The sequence below is a fragment of the Labrus mixtus genome, chromosome 5, assembly GCF_963584025.1.
Source record: "Labrus mixtus chromosome 5, fLabMix1.1, whole genome shotgun sequence".
Classification (NCBI taxonomy): Eukaryota; Metazoa; Chordata; class Actinopteri; order Labriformes; family Labridae; genus Labrus; species Labrus mixtus.
In genome coordinates this window covers 28310455-28333891 of record NC_083616.1, presented here as the reverse complement: position 1 = coordinate 28333891, position 23437 = coordinate 28310455, and the positions used below count along the sequence as shown (strand labels likewise).

Here is a 23437-nt window from a genome sequence, read left to right as displayed (position 1 = left end):
TCCGAACTTTCAAGCGAAAGCAGTTGTCATTACGTGGTAAGGTTAACCCACCAATTTATCTTTAATGTTGCATTCATAAGTTGGGTATTATCTGAGAATTGTGAAGACATTCAATCCTATGTTTGTGCTGCATTTTAATGCTAATGTTGAGGACAACATTTATTTTGCAGGGGAGGAATGTAGCACCTGTAAAAGTACTTATTTTTGTTAATAATGTCCAGTCACTTTAATTCAACATGTTGTTAATTACATACTGTGACATTAATAGCTTCTGTTCAGTTAACTGTTTTTTACATTCACCAGCAGGTGGCAGCGTAAGCTCTTTTGTGGCACATGAAAGTGAAACTTAAACAAGTGGCTGGAGAAAATAGTCTGAGCTGGCATTTGGGCGTTGCTGCTGAAGCGTGCGCATGGTGCCGATGTACCTGGCTTCTATGTTTTGCCATCCTTGCCTGTGGAGTAATAACGCGAACGTTTTCTACACCATGAGTGCCGTTGCAGTCTGAGTGGTGTAACATATACGGTTCACACCCCCACATCTCTTTCTCAAAAGCTCCCACCGACAGGTGGCGGGATCTGGGTCCGTTTGTAGCTCAGTGTAGTGCAGCAAATGACTGGCAGCCTGCCACTGGAAGTTCGTGTGTGTTTTTCTCTCACTCACTACAGGCATACAGACATCCTTTAACTATGAAAATACATTGTCTCCGCTCAACACATCTCATAGATGATATGAGACGTCGCACTTCCTCATATCTTTTTCAAGCGCTCTCACATGCAGAGATCTCACCTTTGCTGGCACAAGTCCCTAGTACACTCTGGGCAGCCAACAAATATGATGTAGGCCTGATAAAAAATTTTGAACCGGTTCAGATAATCCCAAAGTCGACTTACAGACCCCAACAACGCCAATACCCACTCAGAAAAGAAGCTATAGAGGGCATAACAGTTTTTAACTCTCTCCTCGAGGCTGGAATTATTATTCCATGTGAAGATTCACCAGTACAGACTCCGATCTTTCCAGTAAAAAAGATCCGTCCTGCCGGACAGCCCACAGAGTGGCATTTTGTGCAGGACCTACAAGCTGTGAACTCTGCCATCATCGCCCCTACTCCTAATGTTCCCAATCCATACACCATTCTCAGCCAGATTCCCTCTTCTGCTAAATGGTTTTCCGTTGTGGACCTGTCTAATGCTTTTTTCTCTATCCCCGTTCAGAAAGACTCCCAGTTTTGGTTTGCTTTCCAGTTCGGAGGAAAGCGTTATACATGGACACGCCTGTGCCAAGGACTGACCTGCAGGCCTACCCTTTTTTGTCAGGCTTTGTCTCGCAGTCTCTCCCCTCTCACACTCTCTCCAGGTTCAGTTTTGCTGCAGTACGTTGATAACCTTCTCATCGCAGCCCCAACTAAAGAACAGTGTGAGACAGACACCATCCTCCTCCTGCGCCATCTTGCTGAAGAAGGCCATAAAGCATCCCTGTCTAAATTACAGTTTGTAAAACAGGAGGTGACCTTTTTCGGCCACATCCTCCCACCACAGGGTAAATCTCTCTCTCCCTCTCGGGTTAAAGCTGTGGCAGAGACACCTAAACCCATGACTAAAAAACAAGTTATTTCTTTCCTGGGCATGTGTTCTTACTGTCGACATTTTATTCCCAATTTCTCCGAGATGGAGAGACCGCTGAGAGACATCGTGCACAAAAGAGACCTGACAGCTTCCAGCCCCATCCAGTGGACTGAGGAGGCAAACACTGCGTTTGAAAACCTTAAACTGTCCTTGCAGTCCACTCCCACTTTGGGCATCCCAGATCCGGAGAAGCCATTCACACAGTTTGTTGATGAAAAACATGGCTGTATGACCTCTGTTCTTTTACAGGCTCATGGGGGTCAGCTGAAACCTGTTGGCTACTTCTCCCGCTTAGACCTGTTGCCAGAGGCCTCCCAGCATGCTTGTGTGCAGTGGCTGCCTGCGAGTCTGCAGTGCTAGCCTCACGTGACTTCGTGGGTTACACCCACCTTGACCTTCTGGCGCCTCATTCTGTTGCATCTATCCTACAGGAACAGAAAATATCACACCTCACGCCAGCACGATGGCTCAGATATCACACCACACTTCTAGGTTTGCCAAATGTTCATGTTAAAAAATGTGCTGTGCTTAACCCTGCGACCCTCATGCCTTTACCGGGTGAGGGTGAACCCCATTCTTGCCTTGCAGAATTCCAACACACCTGCACCCCGAGACCGGACCTGAAAGATGTACCGCTCTCTAACCCTGATCTCATTTTCTATGTTGATGGTTCTGCTTTCAGAGATCCTGCACGGGGCACGGCCCATGCAGGATTTTCTGTTGTTGATGATGTTTCTGTTGTTTGTTCCTCTCCTCTGCCTTCTCATTACTCAGCACAAGCAGCAGAACTAGTGGCCCTGACTGAAGCCTGCAAAAGGCAAAAGGCAAAACTGTTACCATCTACACAGACTCTCGCTACGCGTTTGGAGTTGTGCATGATTTTGGAGCCCTTTGGAAGCATCGCAAATTTCTCAAATCAGATGGTAAACCCATTTTGCACCACCACAAAGTTGCAGCTTTGTTAGACGCCATCCTCCTACTAGCTAGTATTGCTGTTTGCAAATGTACTGCACACACCTCTGCCCAAGATCCGGTGTCTGTAGGTAACGCTCGAGCAGATTCAGCTGCCAAAGCCGCAGCTTCCTCCACTTCTCACACTTCTTATCTACACACTGACTCAACTTCCTCCCCCCTCCCCTACGGCCTCCCTGTCTTCTCTGGCCTCTCTCTCTACCCCTGCAGAACGAAAGCTCTGGTCTCAAAACGGCTGCCTCTTCTCTGCAGGTGTATGGAGAGGTCCAGATGATAAACCTTGTCTCCCTCGTAGACTGTTTTTGACCTATTGTAAGTTGGCCCATGGCCTAGACCATGTGTCAAAAGGAGGGATATGTGCTGTAGTTCAAAAACATTGGTTCACAAAAGGATTTTCTACATTTGCAGCTGATTTTTGTAAAAACTGTTTGATATGTGCCCAAAATAATCCAGGTAGGACCAGGCCTCTGACACATCAAGCTGCACACCCAGCTTGGGGGCCCTGGTTCCCACTTTTCCTCCCACTACTACACCCCTGGTCTGAAATCAAACACAAAGTTACATATGACACCATCACAAATACGTGCAAAATGCTTCAGATACACTGAATATAAGTAAAATAAACATTTTGTGTTTATTATTGAAACATGTACACCTCATATTTAACAATCCATGTATTGCACGACTTAATATACATAACATGTGTATTTACATTCGTCCTGCTGGAGGAGATCAATGGAACAAATCCTGCAACACCAGATAAGCAGAGGATGTTGGCTCACGTGCACATTCCTGAACTATTTTACACGTTTAAATTGCCTTTAAAAGAAAAACGCAAAAAATGACACTCTCAATCTATACAGAGCGTGTTTTCACGAGCAAAAACACATTTCATATGTTGTTTAAGAGACAATAATTAAATACTTAAAAGGAGTATTTGAGCTCTTAACTGGAGAACCAGCGGTGCAGTAATGTCTAGATGTGGGTGGAGGCTCTGGTGTCCATCGAGCTGGACCTGGACAGATACCTGCTGGTGGTGCGGCCTTCCTCTTCCATGGCGTTCACCATCTTTGACAGCACGGAGCTCTTGAACTCCTGCTTGCCCATGAACACGTACAGCACCGGGTTGAGGAAGCTGTTTGCCGCAGCCAGAGAAGTCCCCACTTTGAGTCCGGTGATCAAAAGGCCGTGGTGGTCGTGGAGGTTTTCGACGTTCAGCTCGAGCAGCACGAACACGTGGTACGGCAGCCAGCAGATGAAGAACGTTGCGACGAGCGCCGTCATGACTTTGAAGGGTTTGGAGGATTTGGCCATCAGCCTGTTGTTGCGCAGTCTGAGGATGATGATGGAGTAACAGATGATGATGATGATGAAAGGGACGATAAATCCTGCGAGGAAGCGGCTCGCCGCCACAGTTTTGTGACTGTCCCATGTGTAGTTGTTGTAACAAATGGTGCGATCAAAATAAGTGTCAACTTCACGGAAGATCACAGAGGGAAAACTCATAGCGATGGCGAGAACCCAGGCGAAGACAACTATGACGGACGCCTTGTTCACAGTGCGTTGGTTCTGCGCCCAAACTGGAAACACGACGGACACACAGCGGTCGACGCTGATGACGACCAGCAGGAAGATGCTGCTGAACATGTTGAGGAACATCACAGAGGAGACGAATTTGCACATGAAGCGGCCGAAGATCCACTCCTCCATGACCATGTTGGTGATGCTGAACGGCAGGAAGGCGCAGAAGACGAAGTCGGAGATGGCGAGGCTCAGGTACCAGGTGGTGGTCACCGTCTTCTTCATCTTGAAGCCAGAGATCCAGATGACCAAAGCGTTCCCGCAGAAGCCCAGCAGAAAAATGAAGACGTTGATCACGAGTAAAGCCACGCACAACGCTTCCATCAAGCATGACGATTGGTGTGTGAAAACCGTCTCCTCGTGAGGCGTGTCGTTGAATCCATCGGTGTAGTTATAGTCATAGAAATCAAAGGAATAATCTTCAAAAATTTCCATCTTGAAGGATGATCAGAACTCTAAAAAAAAAGAAAAAAAAGATGATTAGTTATCAAATGTTAATTTTCCCAACAACATTTGAGAAGAAAAAATCTCTTTAATCTGAACGACTTTCAGGCGAGTGATCGAGGTCGTACCTGCAGCTCAGAGCGTCTCCAGCTGTTGACTCAACGCTGTTCAGACCAGTTGTGCTGCTTCCTTTTAAATGTGAAACAAACCCACACAAAGTGCTTACCAATCAGCTGAGCGGGCTGTTTCTCAACACTTCCATCCCCGCCACACTTTCAGTACTGCATTTTGAGTTCAAACAGGACAAAGTAACACTCCAACCAAAACTCCAACTTTTCAAGGTGGTGCAAAACACGAGACGACTGAAGTGAAGCAACGTGCCATACATTGTTTTGGGTTTTTTTGTTTAAATGTTTTTCCTTTAAAAATAACAATAAGAGCTTGAATGGCACGATCCTGTTGTTTCAGTTCAGTTTTTCTTTATTTCTGGAAACTTTAAATCCTATAATTGAATCGACTGATCAGTTAAAGCCCCGTGTGAGGAGTTTTTTTATCTGGTTGTGAGACAGACTGAAATCAATATTGCTGTCTCTCTATGAGCTACAAAAGTAAACAAGACCATCAGGGACGAGATGTGTTATGTCCTCAGTAAATTTATTATGAATGAAAACGCTGCAATGTTGTGCCCTGAAAAAGGGTAAAATGAATAAATGGAGTCAAGACACGATGCTTCCTCTGTCAGCGTCACGCAGAATGAGGCATCGCGGCTGAGCGCTCCCCCTTCCGGCCTCGGCAGGCATCACTAATCAATCACATGCATTATCTCTTGATAGACATTACAGGTAGATGACAGATTCATAAATCTTGGCAGACATATCTGTATATGTCAAAGGTTTTTAACAAAAAAATAAGTTTTAAAGTGTTTTAAATCCTTCAGACTGAATCTGTTTTAACACTGATATCTTTTACAAATTATTAAATTTAAATGAACTTCTACAATTGTTTTATGACATTTTTTACAAGAATTCGCTGTTTTATGTCACTAAAATCATATTTATTTCTCCATGAATTTATTTATAACAAATCAGTTATTTCAAATAAATTACACCTATCACAGCTGCAGGTTAGGTGTCAAAGACGACGTGATGAACAGCACTCTGCAGAACCTTTTTGTTTTTTAACATTTCACAGAGCAAACGTCAGAAAAAGGAGGTAGTTACACACACATCATGTAGGCGCAGGGCGAAAAGAGCAGACTGAGGAAGAAGAAGATAGGCCCACACTTATGTGCTCAATTGCCAAGAAAAGTTTCCCTCTTTCAACACTGGCATCCTTATTTTGGCCTCTTTTCCCTCGCCATGACCGTGGCCAATTTTTTGGCCATGATTATGTATTTTCAGTCTGTTTTTCTTATGTTCACACGTCTTTTGTTAAATATCCTGAAATAAAATCTCAAATAAATTAAACTCTCAACGATCTTTTCTTGCCGTGTAAAAAGGGAAGTATCTTGTGTATATACAAACACACACATGTGTATCCTCCCCTCATGTCACAGTTTTATCATATAGCTCTGATGTTTCCCTTTCCTCTGCCAGATGTGTCGTCCTCCTCCGTCTGCTTTGAAGAGTAACATCTGGACAGCAAGACACGGAGAAAGTTATTATTCAGATGAGCATAAAGCAGCACTTTAATAATGCAGATGTTTCTTATCACACACACACACACACTAATCAACAGCTGTTGTAAAAAGAGAGCATGATAGGAGACAGAGAAGTGATTCACTCGGATGGATGGAGCCGTACTCGTGGAGGCGGATGAATCCGTCCACACAGCTCTGTGTTTGTGACGATGAGGACGCTGCAGCAGGATGAAGACGCACAGATGTCAAAGTTACAAAGTTTGAATAATGTTATCAGGAGCGAGGAGGACAGCAGCTTCCTCTGACATAACGCTGGATTCATGTCGTCTGTCTGGAGCTCCCACATTTCTAAATGTTAGACTGATAAAGAGAAAACATCAGACACAGAAATGTTAAACTATAAACCTAAGCCCGACTGATTTATCGGCCATCTGGTAATATCGGCCGATATCAGCTTATCAAGTGACTCATCATGTCGGCTAATTTTATCACAGATATGCGCCCTCCAATAGCATTTCTAGTATCGTTGAATTTCACTAGCAGTTCTCTTTCTGGCTGTTACTAGTGGAGTGTCGCTGACAAATGTGTCAGATGTGCAGTTACTTTGAGTTGGGTGCCTTCATTATTTATATTTTCAACAAGTGTTTGATAACTGCATTTGAGGGATCAACGTAATAAATGTGTTCAAACAGATTGAACATTAATCTTAGAAAGAAATCGGCTGCTATATATCGGTATTTTTTTTCTTCCCCAATATCGATATCGGCCGCAAAAATTCCATATCGGTCGGGCCCTACTATAAACAAGTTGTATAACTTTTTAGTTAATCTGAGGAATTCTTGTTAATAATTCGCCTCTCCTTGTTGCTTCTTTGTGTGATTTGAATTTAGAGTTCGTAGGTTTCATTTTGTGTTTAGTTTTCTTTTTATAATCGAATGTCTACGTGAGATTTTAAACATTTAGAGAGAGAGATAAAAGACTTGACCAGTAGATAAATACAGTATCATTTAGATATTTTAATCATAAACAATGTTGACTAATTATAAAAAAAAACAGATCAGTCTATGGCCACTTTGAGGCGACATCTGCAAGCTTGTTCAGACCAAGAGGTGACCTCTTGGACCAAAATCCTGCAGTTCCTCGAGTCACCACTTGAAAAAAAGCGGGCAGTTCAAGTCTGACTACACTTAGCATTGATTAAAAGCATCCTTTGAAACATCAGTACCATTAGATCCTCCATCCATCCGACAGTAAACATAAATGAAATGTGCTAAAGGAGAACTGAAGTGTATGTGGGTCAAAGGGCTCATGTCTTCACTGGATGAAATTAAAAACAAGAACAAATAGAGAAATGGCTCTTAACGTTTAGAAAAGTGTGTATGAAACGTCATAGATGTGTTGGGTTAAAGTGGGACTAATGGTTCTGCTTCTTTATTTTAAATTAAAGTTGTACAAAGTCAGACACCAACGACACATTCAGATGACGTGATGAATTTCTCTGTTGTTTTTTTTAAGCTTCCTTTGACATGTTCGCAGGTTTCATCTTCGTTTATATTAAGATTAAGATTTACTTTTATTGATCCCTGTGAGGGGAAATTTCAGTTTTTACACTCTGTAAGTCATGAACACACACATACAGAAACAGGATCCTATGGACATGCACTAAGATGTCAGAGTGACGGAGCCGCCCACAGCCGGCGCTCCTGAGCACTGCCACACCTAGGCGGTGCTCAGGAGGTGTCACCTCTCCAGCTACCAGACCAACTTCCATATTTGGTTCACACCGGGACTTGAACCAGCAACCCTCCGGTTCCCAACCCAAGTCCCTACAGACTGAGCTACTGCCGCCCATATTCATATATATCCTGGCTTAACGAACGCCATCAGCTCACAGAGGCCTTCCTGTTCATCTCACCAGAGCTTATCTTCAGTCATCAACTCCTCCGCCCTCCGGTGGCATCTTGAGATATACTTCCACTGCAGGTGAACAGGATGATTAGAGATAACCTGTGTCCGATGTGGCCGATGTTTTCTTCTTTGATTAACAAAATGTTTATCACAGAACTTGTGGGTTTTTATAAGATGAGGAAGCTCTCTAAAGTCTGATATTATTTCTCTCTCTGAAGCACCAACAGGGACTAACTCCTTCTGCTCATGACTGTGAGCTCATTACCTGACATTTTCGGGAAATGAAACAGAGCATTTCCATTTTTATAGACATTATGACTTTGAATCTGCTGTAGCCATGGCTTGGCAGGGGTCATGGTTCAAAATAACAATATGACTAATCCCTATACTCTACTGCAAAGATTGCCTCCAGCTCGATGGTTGCATAACTCTGGTATAGTCTGATTGTATATCACAACAGCCCAAACAGCATCCTCACATTCATATATCAACGTTCCAGTTTGGATCCGAACCATCTGCTATGTTTTTCATCCTTTCATTCCCGTGCTTAGAGGCGCTGCTTGTCAACAGGCAAACCCGGCAACTGCTTGGGACCCCAGGCCAGTAAGGGGCCCCCCAACGGCTCACAAACTTTACACCACAGCTTTGCCTCAAAATGTGCAAATTTTGGAATGGCAGTAGGAAACCTCCCTAAGGGGGCCCCATCTGACAGAACTCACTCCAAAAAGCCCTGCTCAGCATCACATGCATTATTGCTGTGAAAACCAAAATTTGTCAATGCAGGTTAAATGAAGAGGAATTTCCCGTCTGTGAGTGAAAAAAGAAAAGAGGAAAATAATAATGAACGCTGGTTGGACGGGCCCCCAATGAATTTTTGAATGCATGTGTGCATCTTGTAAGGAGAGTCAATGGAGACCGGGACCGCTGGACTCTACTGCCCAAGACCTGAAACATGGGACCAGTAACTTGAGACACGTAGAACTTTTTAAAGCTTCATTTTAATTGCAGATTAAACATTTTACTCAATAACTATACTATTTAATTTAATGTATCTTAACCCTTTTTTCAAAGTTATTTAAAAAAGATCTTAGGCTCCGTGTGCACCTAGTCTTTTTTTCTGGGCAGAAAAGCGCTGGCTGTGCATTGGGAGCGTTAACATGATACGCTGAGAAGAAAAGCGCTGCATGTCCGTCATGTCTCTAAAGCCGTTTTTGCATATTCAGAAAATATCTAGATTTCGTTTTTACCCCCGGCAGACACGGAGCAAAGAGGTTGTTGGTGCACGTTAGATAGATATTTTATTAATCCTAAGGGGAATTCAAACTATGATTGTATACATAGAATATATAGCATTTCAATTAGAACTGAAATGTGACTGAGATTGTATTTCTTATAGTTGATGTTTCTGTTGTTTGGCTTTAATTGCTTCATACCTTCATTCTTCTGCGTGATGATGACCAGCTGATGATTTTGAGCTTTTCGGTTTCTCACCATAACTTGTAGAGGTATAAAGTTACAACATCACTTCCTGTGGTTAATGCCCCCCCGCTTGGTTTCAACATGATTACTTTATACTTCTGATAATCTGACTTCTATCTTCCTCCTCATCATGGAGGTGGATTTCAGATAAACAGGTTTATGACAGGTTTGGGTCCTCTGATGTCCTGTATCAGGTTCAGCTTCTGTCAGCCAGAGAGGCGTTTGAATTGTATTTAGAGAAACTTGAGCATCATCACGACATCAGTGTCTTCTCCTTCAAACTCTGTTATAAAGATAAGAGTGAGGCAGAGTGAACGTCATAAACCTGTTTATCTGAAATCCACCTCCATGATGAGGAGGAAGATAGAAGTCAGATTATCAGAAGTATAAAGTAATCATATTGAAACCAAGTGGGGGGCATTAACCACAGGAAGTGATGTTGTAACTTTAAAGTTATTGTAATTCCAGTGACATAGATTCTAATGTATGTAATGTGTATGCATGCTTTTTGTATCTCTGTCTGTAACTTTGTGTTTTTGCTGCTGCCTGTCTTGGCCAGGTCTCCCCTGAAAAAGAGGTTCTTAATCTCAATGGGACCAACCTGGTTAAATCAAAAATAACCAAAATGTTGTGCTGTGTGATTCTCCTCTGCACAAGTTGTGAACAAACAGTGGATATAACGTGTCAGCAGAATCATTGTTGGGACTATAAACTGCAGAGAACCAAAGGGAGATGGGATATTGATCAGCGCCGGGTAACAGATTTAAAACTTTAAAGGGTTATCGACTGAATCATCGAGTGGAATCTGTCGGCCAGCTGCAGCAACAAAGTCATTTTCTGATGATACATTAAAACATCTGTGTCAGCCTGCGGGGAGTCTGTTTAATCGAGCAGATTTGCCCACTCTGACATCTACACTGGCTCGGTGCAGAACGAGCCGAGCGTCAAGCAAAGCTACGGCACTCCAAAAACTCGATTATTAGTTTGATATCTTGTCAAAAATATCATGATGCATATCATGTCCCACATTCCCCTGACAAGTCCAGATAAACATGTTATATCAAGAAGTAAAATCCAGAATATTAATCACACGATAAAATGGTAAATGGTGACCATCAGATGTAACTAATTCCATTCATCCATCGCGACGAAGCAGAGGGAGCAACTTGGGGTTAAGTGTCTTGCCAAAGGACACATCGGACATGTGGCTGCAGGAGGTGGGGATCAACCTCTGACCTTCCTGTTGAGAGACCACCGGTTCTACCAACTGAGCCACAGCCGCCCCTTAACACCGGTAAATAAGACGCAGTATGGTTGATTTGATCCAGAAGGGAAGAAGTTTTAAACCGTCCACAACATGCAACAAACACTCAACAAAAATCCACAACGAGCAGTTTCTGTGCAGCTGTGTCGCTCCTTTGTTAAATGTCTTTAAATGAGGAGTTTTGTCAATCAAACAAGCACTCCAAAGAGTTTATTTACTCAATACTTTTTCTCGTCCGTGTGGCCCTGTATCCTAGCACCCTTTCTGTTCACAGCAAACGGGCCACTTGTTATTCACAATAACTGAAGGCTAAATTTCTGTCATGAAGGCGCATGATTGATACGTTATATATCAGGGGTTCCCAAAGTCTTCTGCAGTCTTCTGATTTTAGATCGTCCTGAGAATGGGACCTTAACTGTCAACAGCTAAAAAATCCTCACAGAAGCTAAAAGAAGCAAATAAAACATCTTCCTTTATTCTTATTCCTTCCTTTATGTAAAATATGTGAAAAAAGATTATATCTGTGATGTACTGTACTGACGGCATGAGCTTTGTATTAAACTAAATATTTCATCATCATCATCATCATCATCTGACTCTCAGAGCCCCGTAAAGACGCTACGTTTTATTTAATCATTCAAAGTGACCCGGTGAGCTACACTCAACATGGATTCAGGAAATTGAGTTGAGATGAAAAGAGGCTCCAATCAGGAAGCTTGTATGTTTTTTCTATGTGATTTTGTGCAGACGGTGAGAGAGAGGACACACACACACACACACACACACACACACACACACACACACACACACACACACACACACACACACATACACACTATATACTCTGGAGGATTAGTGTTGGTTGTGTGACAGCAGTAATATGCACAGATGGGCCTTCATGGCTGCATGTTACATCTTTACATTCTCAGGTTTCCATCCACAGAGAGCGGAGAAGAGACATGATTTCTCCACGACATGACGACAACACTTTTGTTTCACATTAAGAAATAACGTTCATGCACAGAAGTGTCCAGAAGCCCTGAGCGTCACATACACACCCATTGGAGAAAACCCATTTTTACAGCAGAAACAGACATGTTTACAGCCTGGTTATGAAGACTAATTTGTTCTGATAAGCTCATTCCTTTATCGATTTGGAAGCCAATCAGTGGCAATCGCCTTATTGGAAATGTTGACTCAAACTAACTTTTGGTCAATCAAGTAACAGGCGAAAAGCCTCCTGTCTGGCCTCTGGAGACAATCCCCCCAACGTCCGACGGGGAAAACTTCCCACCATGAGGGATACGCGTGAATAAGCATCTCAAGATGATTTCAGGGACAGACCGTCCAAGAAACATTCTGGAAATGTTCAGGAGTGCGTGTGTGAAAACACATTCACCTGGGGGAGGAGCTTTCTGTCAGGAGGACCAGGAAATAGGAGGAGAGGCATAAAGGGGGATAACTCTGGGCTTCTGGCAACAATTATATCTGTGTTTTAAATGTGACTTTCTTTGATTGAATTAATTAAATCTATCTAGCACCCTTGATATTAATCCATCCATTTCTCCATTTACTTCCACTTATCTGAGGTCGGGTCGCGGTTGCAGCAGGCACAGTAAATCAACTAAAACGTCTCCCTCCTCAGCAGTGTTTTCCAGCTCCTCCTGGGGGATTCCCAGATGTTCCAGCGAACTCTGGGTCTACCTCATGGTCTACTCCCAGTTGGGCGTGCCAACTTCCAAAGGGAGGCGTCCAGGAGGCATCCTAATCAGATGCCTTAACCACCTCAACTGACTCCTTTCAGTTCGAAGGAGACACTAATGTTAATTTGAGTTGTTCATCATGAGATGATGTGTTGTACGTTTTCTGTTTGGATTACAAACCATCAGTGATTTTGCGTCATCCCTCGGAAACCTTTCTCTGATAAATAACCAGAAGAGAGACTCCTGAGTGTTTTCTGTGTTTGACACATAGACTGTAAATAGTAAACTGTTAGTCTTTATGGTCTGACTGCACAGCCATGGCGTTAATCCCGGTTCCTGTAAACCAACATACGGCCTAAACAAAACTCTCAAAGCGATGTTTCACACAGTGTTAGTGGCGCTGCATGACTGTAATGTTAAGTGGCTATGGGGGCTATAGGATGCCGATCTAAGTTGTGGGAATGTTTAAATGAAAATCTGGAATAAGTTTGTGGAATTGTCTTCTCTTTTCTGCAGCGTGCACGATGGTGATAAAGCTGCGACACCGTCATTCTGACAGGCAGGACTCACAAATGTTTAGCTGCAGGGAAGGAATGGAGAGAGAACGTGCTGCCGGCGATTTGTGTTTGTTTAATAAGCCGGAGTCACCCTCCAGATGGGTCCTTGTATGATCACCATATGGGCCCACAATAATTAATCAGATGATGCTGGAGTTGGATGCCTTTGGAGCGCAAATACCACCTGCCAGCATCGTGCTGTCATGTGAGGAGGCGTGCTGGGTTTTCGTTTTCCACTCAATGAAGACGCTTGAAGGATTCCCTCGTTCATAATTCACACCACAAAATCCTCAGGGCACGATTTTTTACTCAACTGTGTTCAGTAAAATAAGATTGTTTCTTACGTAAAGAGATTGTCTAAGTTCCAATCTTTTAAATATGTAGTGAGTGAAATGATAAAGTGATCTTACTATATGATCAGACATTAAGGAAACATGCTATGTTGAAGTGCTGGCTTCTCTGACAACAATGCAGCAGCCAGTATGTCCTCCTTCTAACTTTAGATTCTGGTCCTGAATGCTCTGGATTTGTTTGGACCAGAGAAGGTAGGCGGTTTTAAGGCGACCCCCACACGGCCATTTTGGACGCCCCTCTGTTTGTCAGATATGAGAGCAGTTATCAGGTCAACAGGTGTTGCAGAGATGGAAGCGGGCAAGAGAAGTGGTTCAGATAGAAGTGATTGTACCCGACCTAAAAAGCCTCTGCATGTTTCTAATAAGCTCCACGAGCAGAAACGTGCTCAAACTAGGATCAATATTGGAGATGCTTTTGAAAAATGGAGAGAGGTTAGAACACAGAAAGGTTTACAGACCCATGCAGAGCTGGATAAACACTGAAGCTTCAGTGTCCACCACATGGTGACCTGCGTGAGCATCGACTCTAGAGAGGAGGGGACGGGGGGAGACAGCTCTCTACAATGTTTTTAATTTAGACTGCAGTACCCATTTTAAACACTAGGTGTCAGAGTTACATATTGCTCCTTTAATGCTCTTTTTTTTAGATTAGTTTAGTTTTTAATGTGAAAACGTTTAGTTTTAGTTTAGATGACGTATAAGTATGATGGTCTTTGTAGTTTGTCTGATTGAAACTCAGCTGATGTATCTGTGATGAAGACAACGTTATGACGCTGTTTTTAGGAATCACTGAACAGTTGCTTGGTAACACTCTTTAAAAGGTTACAAAAGACAAATAACTCACATCAACAATGCTGATGGTTAATTACGTGAAGGCAGCAGTGAGTCTAAGCTGACAAAATGACTGTTATAAAATGGTCTGTTGTGTGGCTGCAGTCGTTCTTATTTAAAAAGCAGTCCAAAGTGTGCGAGCAGTGAGAGCACTCGGACGCTGACATTGATCTCCCTCTGCAGCAGAATCATCCGCCTGCATTTACACAGTCTGATAAACAAGTTACACAACCGCTAACAGTGAGCCGTTTCCGGGGGACGCACAAGCGAGTGAACACAATCAGCGGGTAGTATTGTGTCCGATTTGATGACGTTATAAAGAGCTGTGATTTGATTCTGTTCTCCCCTGTGTATCATGCCCAAAGAAACCAAACAGAGTCACAGGCCAGTCATCGCTCTGTGGGTGAGGAAAATAACGAGCCGCCCACACATGCTGAGTCATCGCTCTGAGCTGTGAGATATGCCCTGTTAGTGCTGGAACCGCCACATTTGACAGATCCGGCGTCTCTCACACACCCACTCCACTCGACAGAAGACAGATAATGAAGTAAAACATCTCAGGAGGAGCCCCGAGGGAGGTCTGGTCCAACGGCCGACCCCTCCATGACGACCTCATTATTTTTGTCTCCTGTCTCTGCGCGGGATCAATTTCTCACTTGTGGGCCCTCGTGAGGCCCCTGAGCTGACGGAGCACCAGAGACTTCACCCGAGGGAGAGAGTCAAGTGAAAAAAAACCATGTTTGTTTGTCTTATCAACTGAATTAAACCTCAATGTGCAAAACTAGAATATTCCATGTAGTGCTGCAAATCTTAAAGAAAGCGTAAAGCAACAATCTGTTACTTTTCCACCGAAAAATAATTGTTTCAAAGTCGACCTAAAAGCACAATAACTTTCAACGGGAAGAATGGCGTCCTTCCCATTTCCACAGAGCGCCCGGTCACCTGCTTCCATCATTATGTAACTTTAGTGAGCTGCATTTCTCTCGGGAGAAATAAGTACGTCTTTACGTTCCCTGTACACTGCAAGCCACTCGGGCTACTAGATTGTGATAAAAAAAAATCATAATGTCGTCTATTTTTATTGATATTGAGATCAGGGTTATGAAACACAACACCTGCCAGCAATGGGGGGAAGTGGGGCGCAGGTGCGGACCCGGGGGTGTCTTACATTTCTCCAGACGGATAACCACAAAAATCAGAAGCGTTAGATTTCAGAAAGAAATTGTAAAGGCCCAAAAAAAGCATCCTAAACTAAATAATGCACTGAAAATGATGAACTAAACCACGGCTGCCGAGCGGAGGACTGAAAACTAAATCGTCCAGGAGACCCAGAAACATTGAACACAAAGTGAAGACTGCAGGGAGGCCTTAACATTGAACACAAAAGGCTGGAGGAGAAACAAAAGCACAGTTATTCACTGAGAGACCGGCAATGGAAAACAAATACACAGAACGTTCTCTGTTTGTGTTTAAATACACACACACACACACACACACACACACACACACACACACACACACACACACACACAGAGAGAGAGAACGAGAGAAACCACAGGGAGAACCTCTCACTACCTCTGAAGGTGAGATAATGAGTCAGCACAGAGAACTGGAGACCCAGAGTAAATAAGCTCCCCACACCTGGACCCAATCAGAGCCGATCAGTCACACACACACACACACACACACACACACACACACACACACACACACACACACACACACACACCTGACTGCAGTGTAGTGTGCAGTGTTGGATTGTGTCGTCCCCTAGACCAGTCGTTCCCAACCTGGGGCTCAAAACTTCCCAGGGGGTCGCCAGGCCCTCTTGATTTTAAGGGTGCAAGAATTGATATCGCCTGTACATAAAATATACATGTCTCAGCATTTTATTAATTTCTGCGAATAATATAATTAAATCTATGGGTTATTTTTAGAACTGTATATATTTGCTTCTTCGTTTAGAAGCAGAAGAAAAAAATAACTTAGCTATCACCAAAATCACACCCGACATCACATCACTGGCTCAAGAAATACAGACTCAGAGCTCTCAAGGCTGCCTGGACAAACACAACGTTGCCTACGTATGATTGTGAAATCAATTGAAAATCATAAAGAGACAGATGATGACGGTGACAGATGAAGCTAAGAAAAGAAAAAGCTGGGCTAGGATAAATATTGGATAAGCTTTCACGCTTCCACAAGAGTTCAGGGAACAGAAGGCAGCAAGGTCGACAAAGATTTCAACACAGTGTTTTGTGACAGCGCAGTTATACTCTGAGATCTTCGGTGAGCGCCTCCAACAAGCTGCTTTAACAGTATTCAGGACAAAAATTATACAGAGCAGTCCATTCTCCCTGTGAAACTTGTGGGCACACACTGTCGTCAGGACAGCTGAAATGCCAGAGACACTCGAGCAGCAGCGAGTGTTTGCAGTGTTTTGCAGCAGAGTTCACACAGATGAACCGAGCAGAAGCACGGGGGCGGAAAACTAAAAGCTTCAACAGAAAACGGCAGAAAGAAAAGCATCTGTTAGATATATTGTTTTCTTTGGTTGGTGGAAAGGTTACTCTCATGCCCATCTCGAGTCGTCTGTCTGAAAAAAATGTAAATGTTAAAACAGGAACTATTTGTTTCAGACTCTTCTCGAGAGACGACAGAAAAACTGTGTTATCCGTCAGTGACAGGGCGCCGCAGGGACAGGGCGCCAGTATTCATCTGTGTGACGCAGATGTACCTCTCAGCTGTCTGACCTGCACTGTGGACAGCAGAGGGGACTCCCAGCATGCACTCTGAGGCTCATCGGGAAGCCGGATTGGCGAGAGATGACATCAGATTACGGTTGTTGTAAAAAAGCTTGTAATCTGGTTCTTTTTTGTTGCAGGTGCTTTAATCTCTCTGATTTCATGGCGCGGCTCCAGGACAGGCTGACGGCAACCAAAGATGTCCCGCCCTATGAGATCATCTTGTACCAGATTTATAGCCTGCAGATGAGTGTGTGTGTGTGTGTCTGATATTTCAGAGAACACTTTCTATTTAGGGCAGTATTTTGGATGCAGACAGTTGAGGACAGTTTCTGCACTGACACTCTGTCATCCATCCTCCTGCCCGTCGTCCCTGCTTTCTGAGCCATCCACACTCAGAGAGAGGGAAAGAGAGCCACCATCGCCCTCCCTGTGACTGTTTAAGCAGATCCTCTATCTCTGACACCAGGCTCTGTCACCCAGAACAAAGCCTCTCCTCAGATAGAAAGGCGAGCAGACTGCAGCCCCACAGAGGAGGGAGAGAGAGAGAGAGAGAGCCAGCAGAGAGGAGGAGACCAGTCTGTGCCAGAGGGATTTATTTCCTGCCCTGACAGGTCTCTTCTTTTCCAGGTGGACTGATGGATTTTCTGCCTCTTCAAGCACAGTTCCAGCAAGTAGAGAAAAGACATGTGGTTATTTTAACAGTCTGTAAAAGGTCGTCTGAGGAGTGAACATGTCGGATGGTGTGAGGATCATGCTGTAGTCACATTTTCCTGTTTAGAATCTGCAGAAGATGCAGAGGAAATCGTGTTCTGTGCATCGCAGTCACTTGGCAGCACTAATACAGGAGATTAAAAACATGTTTAAGATAAGAGGCACCTCACCATCCAGAGACAGTTCTCCTCTGATAAGAATCCCAAAGTGACATGAGGCGTTTAATTGTGTCAACACGGAGACAGCAGAATTATCACTCATCGATGATTTTAACAACAGACTCTGTTTCCATAGCTGAAGGGTTTTATCTCCTGTCAGCATATGCCAGATGGGCTCTGAGTTAGTCCGCAATACGGCTCCCAGGCCGCTTCTATTCATGCCATTATTTGTCTTTTTCAACAACGGCACACAACTGTTGTAGAGCTTTACACGAGGAAGGAGATAAGTGCAACTTCATTTAGTGCAACTTTGACCACATTTAGAGAAAAGTGTTAAAGTTCAGCAGTCACTACTGTAGTGCAACTTTGACCACATTTAGAGAAAAGTGTTAAAGTTCAGCAGTCACTACTGTAGTGCAACTGCTCAAAGTTGAGTGAAGCGAGACCATTTGGCAGATTCTCCTAATTCTTTAGTCAGGAGAGATTCATTTGACAAAGAAGACACAAAAAACACGCTGCAGTTTAAAGAGTGCCAGGCGAAACTGGGGAAAGCTGATAACATGAGCAGGTATTATTGTGTGTTTCATGTATTACTTATGTATATGTGGCATTTCTAAAATGAAATACATGTGACTGCCCAAGCAGACCTCTGAGACCGGCTGCCTAAAGGCCTGCTCACCGTACCTGAGTCAAGTTTTAAGGTCAAAGGGTGATCGGACTTCTTCAGTTGTGTCACCTCGGCTCTGGATCAGTCGTCCACTTTCCGTCCGTTCAGCTGACTCTGTTCCTGCTTTTAAAGCCTAAAAAATCATTTTCATGAACTTGCCTTTTTACCTGACGGATCATTTCTATCAGAGCTCCGGCCTGCAGATTTCAACTCTCCTGTTTTAATGTTTTTATTTTCATTCGTCTTTTGTTTTTACTGAATGACTCTTTGCTGTTTGTGTATCTGTAATTGTGATCGTCTTTGTTAACTTTCTTCTGTTGTGCACCCGTCTTAAAAAGTGCTACCCTGAATCACAGAGACGCCCTCAAATAAACAACAATGAAGGGATCCTATTAGACGCTCCAGTTTGACTCTTTAAGTGTCAGATCTGTTGATGTATGTAGGCCCCATGTGGACGTCTGTAAAGAGACACTTTAGCTCCAAACCAGGAGGAAAAGAATAAAACTTTACAGGACTGATCCATCCAATCAGCTCGTCTATGACTCCACAGCAGATTTACAGATCTCTATAATGTAATGGCATTTCAGTACACACATCTACCTCCCTGCAAAGACCAGACAGACTCTTTTTTATCTTAATTTGACTCTTTATGAGACTTTTATGTACTTCTCTTCATTAGGATTCCTTGTTAGGGTTTATTTACCGTGTATTTATTCCTCCTGGGCTTTCTGTGCTCTCATAACCTGCTGATGTAACGTTAGATTTCCCAGATCAATAAAGGACATCCATCTGTCAATCTGTGTATCTATCTCCATCTGTGCCACATGCTCATCAGAGAGCCGGTCAGTATCGATTACATCCGAGGTGGACACACAGGGAAGTGAAGCATAAAACCTGAACTCTTCTGCTTTGGAGAGAGTCAAAGAGTTGAGTTATTTTCACCTGTTTGATTGCAGCTGAGCATTTTCTCTTTTGATGGAATACTTCTTGTAGTTGAAGAAGTTGTATGGCCAATTACAGAACGGGTGCATGTTGTGAACACATGGAGCGTGGAGTTAATGTGATGAGAAATACCGATGGTGACGCGGCCACACTGAGCTCGGAGTGTCACAAGACAATCATTTTAAACTTTGATACAATACAAGAAAAAGTCAAGAAACGATTAGAATATCTGTTTCGACACCACGGTGACAAAGTTAGAATTACAGAAGTAAGGTACCCAAAATTGGAAAAAATTGTACAAATACGTTTAAAGTATTTTTGTAATGTCACCTCCTCTGCTCTCTGTGTGTTTGTAAGAGACATAAAATGTAACTTTTTCATCTTTATGAAATGTAAAAAGGACTTGATGAACGTCATATGCTGACCTGAGAACCTGAATCTACCACCACTGCTCACTCTCAGTCACTCGCAGCAGCTTTGGGATAAATTATGACTAAAGATCTGGAGTTTTTTTTTTTTTTCAAATACTTTGGTACTGTTTGATATTATGAATCGTTAGGGAAAGGGATTGTATTGTTTAGGTTGATATCTTATTAGAGGGGCGGCAGTAGTTCACTCCATCGGGAACCGGAGGGTCGCCGGATCAATTTCCTGTGCAGACCAAAATATGGAAGTTATTCTGGTAGCTGGAGAGGAGCCAGGTCACTCCCTGAGTACTGCAGAGGTGTCCTTGAGCAGATCTGGTGCTCTCCCTGTGTAGCAGACCTTGCTCTATTAATGCATGTCAGCAGGTCTGTGTGTCTGAGAAGAATTCTCTCAACAACAGAGTATAAGAAACAGAATTTCCACTTTATTATTTAAAAAATGTATTTAAAAAATAAAAAGTGTGTCCATCTATTTTGATCGCCTTACACTGTGCACTAAATTGAAGCTAGATCCCTCTGGTTCCCTAGATTCCTGATCTCAGGCAGACGGTCTAGCCTTCCCTGTGAGGTTGCGGAGGCTCAGCGTTTCAAAGTGGATGATATCTTCCTCCCCTGGAGAAGTGGAGTCTTTCTTATCGGCTGTTTTTGTCCTCCTCTCTGCAGCCTGTCTTCACCTCTCTCTGAAGACAGGCTGACATCTTTTCTGACACATGCTGAGATGCTGCTCAGCATCCATATCAACTCTTAAAAGAAGAAAACTGGTCGTGTTCTTAAGCCACCAGACGCAAGCTCATTTTTTAAGTTAATCTTCTGAAACTATGTGATTCAAGAGTCTGATAGTGTCCTCGGCAAAAATCAATGGGGGGGGGGGGGGGCCCTCCAACCAGCGTTCAGCAGGGTGACAAGAGAGAGTTCTGTCAGATGGAAACCCCTTAGCAAGGTTTCCTACCGTCGTTGCAAAATTGTCAATTTTTTGGCCGCTGCTTTGGCGCCCCCCTAATGGTCTCCGGTCCCAGTGTTGACCAGCAGCACCTCTGAGCCCCCGAGTACTGAAAGTGATTATTAGGGCCAGAGCAACAACGGTGCAGAAGTCATATTGTCTGTGTAAAGAATGTGTGTGCCGAGTTCCTCACATTTTTGAGGGCCTAAACATGACAGTAGAAAACCTCCCTAAGGGGGCCCCATCTGACGGACTGTTGTAGCACCGCTAAGCGTTCCACTATTCCCGTGATAACTTCAATGTGTCACTTAAAGTTGGTGTCCGATTATTTTTTAACATAATAGCAAAATGAATGCTAGTTTGAGGGGCCCCCAGTGAATTTTGCTGAGGGCCCCAACAGACTCTAGAATCGCCCCCGTTCCCACCTCTACTGAACAGTGTCACTGCACAAAGTCTATTTAACTCTGATATTGAGATTTGAAATGATATCACTGTGGAGCATCAAGAAGACGTTTTGCTTCTCTGTTATTGTTTTTATGAGAAGCTTCAGTCTTCTCTACAACCCGCCGTGGGTCTGTGTTCACGCATTATGGAATCAAAGCTGCATTCTTGCCAACGTGATAATAAAAGTGCCTCGGTGCGGCGGTTATGTTTTACTGCAGTCTGATTTGAGGCACAGATGCATAAATTGAAAGCCTGAATCCTCTCCTCATCTCAGTTTATCATTGTCAGCGTGTTGATTCATTCTCTGTTTCACTTCATTTTTCATAAACACCATCCGCCCTCTTGGAGGATGAAAAGTTGTTCTGAAGATGATCTTGGCTTTTTACAACTTTTTTTTGCTTCAGACTCTTCTTTGCATTGAGAAGTGTGTGTACGTGTAAATAACGCAGCTCGATCAGGCAGCTCAGGTCGGCTCTGTGGAGTTAAATGTGTCAGCGTGCAGCTCCACAGTCCACTGAGAGGAACACAGGGCAACGTAACCTGACAAATTCTAAACCCCAGCTTTCAGACAGGCTTAACACATCTCCTCTCCGCTACAAAAATCAACACCACGGATGTTCATTCATAACTCTCCCTGACCGTCTGTGGTGGCAGTGGGATGCCGCAGCATCAGTGGCTATGAGCTATTTAGAGGCAGCAGCAGTCTGCCATCTGCTGAGGATACGTCTAATAATGTTGGCTTTGACACGCAGCCAGGAATCAATCCTCATCAACACAGGCTGCAGCCAGCTGGAGCTCGTTTCTCTAAAGGATAAGTCATTATTTAAAAAGGGACATGTTAAAGTTTAGCTTATAATAAAAAATACATGAAACTGATCCACACTGGGAACATGAAGGACTCCTGTTAAACAAACTAAAAGGTTTTAAATACTTTAGAAAAGGTAGCAGGAAAGACTGAGGAGAAACACATCTTGATCTTGTTTTAACACATTCATGTAATTCTTTTACAAACTGCGTGCAGAATAATTCATCCTCCTGATTGTACTGAGATTAAAGGCAGAACAGATACTGCAGACTCTGGAGGATTCCCTTTAACTGTTTCATTACAGAGCAACGCTGCCCTCTTCTGTCTGTTTGTGCAGTTTCATTGAGATGAGTTGCTGAGTTATTAAAAGTATCACACACAGCTTTAGGATGCACGGTGGGTACTCTTGCCTCCTCCCACATTGCAAAGACATTCACGTTGGGTCATTGCAAAATTGCACATTTTGGGACGCTGCTTTGGTTTAAAGTTTGTCATCCCTCAGGGGGACACAAGCAGTTGCCTGCCTTGCCTGTTGGGAAATAGCACCTTTGATTCTGGAAATTCTATACTTTAGTATATTTATAAAAAGAATAATTTCAGTGAAATACCTGCACACATATCAACCATCGGTTACAAAAACTGCTCAGTTTGTCTGATGTCACTAAGCCAAGATGGCAGCCTACCAAATGAAGAGGTAGCCAAAAGATCCAGATCACTGAACAGAGCCGTAGCTCCCATCTATAGATACAATTTAATCTTGTAAAACCTCGTGATGGGTTTAATGTAAACACTGTTAAATGTGTGTGTATGAATTAGAGTCTTTTCAGATAGACTCGTGAGATGCAACATTAAAGGAGCACTTTGTAGATTTGGTAGAGAAATTTGAAAGTTGGAGAAGTGATACAATTCAGTGCTGCATTTTCTGAAATAAATACACAAACTTTATTGAAAAGGGAAAAAATGGGTCCCTGAACACTGTTTAGATCTTAAAAGCTTCCAGAAGAGTTACGGTTTCACTGTAAGATATAAGCATGATATAAGGAAGAAATATGCAAACGTCAACTATATGTAGGCTAAAATAAACAAAAACATATAAATAATAAACTAGATGTGATAAAAGTTATAAATATAACAACAAGAACAATGAGAATACAGTAATATGTTCAAATAGAAATCTACCTTTTTATTGATTTTGATATTGTGTTGACGTTGATGTGTTCAGTAAGACTAATGCTGCCTTC

The 23437-nt window shown here is 43.2% G+C and overlaps 1 protein-coding gene across 1 annotated transcript; it reads right to left on the bottom strand.

The window, feature by feature from the left end:
* Positions 1-3209: 3209 nt before the first annotated feature.
* LOC132974861 (chemerin-like receptor 1) lies at positions 3210-4939 on the bottom strand. The gene is made up of 2 exons (XM_061039161.1): positions 4752-4939; positions 3210-4634 (listed from the first exon to the last, which is right to left on the bottom strand). The coding sequence occupies exon 2, from the start codon at positions 4612-4614 to the stop codon at positions 3574-3576; it is 1041 nt and encodes a 346-aa protein (XP_060895144.1). The 5' UTR covers positions 4615-4634; positions 4752-4939; the 3' UTR covers positions 3210-3573.
* Positions 4940-23437: the final 18498 nt, after the last annotated feature.

Excerpts from the sequence above, each read along its gene's own strand:
- LOC132974861 (XM_061039161.1), bottom strand. The coding sequence starts at position 4,614 with ATGGAAATTTTTGAAGATTATTCCTTTGATTTCTATGACTATAACTAC.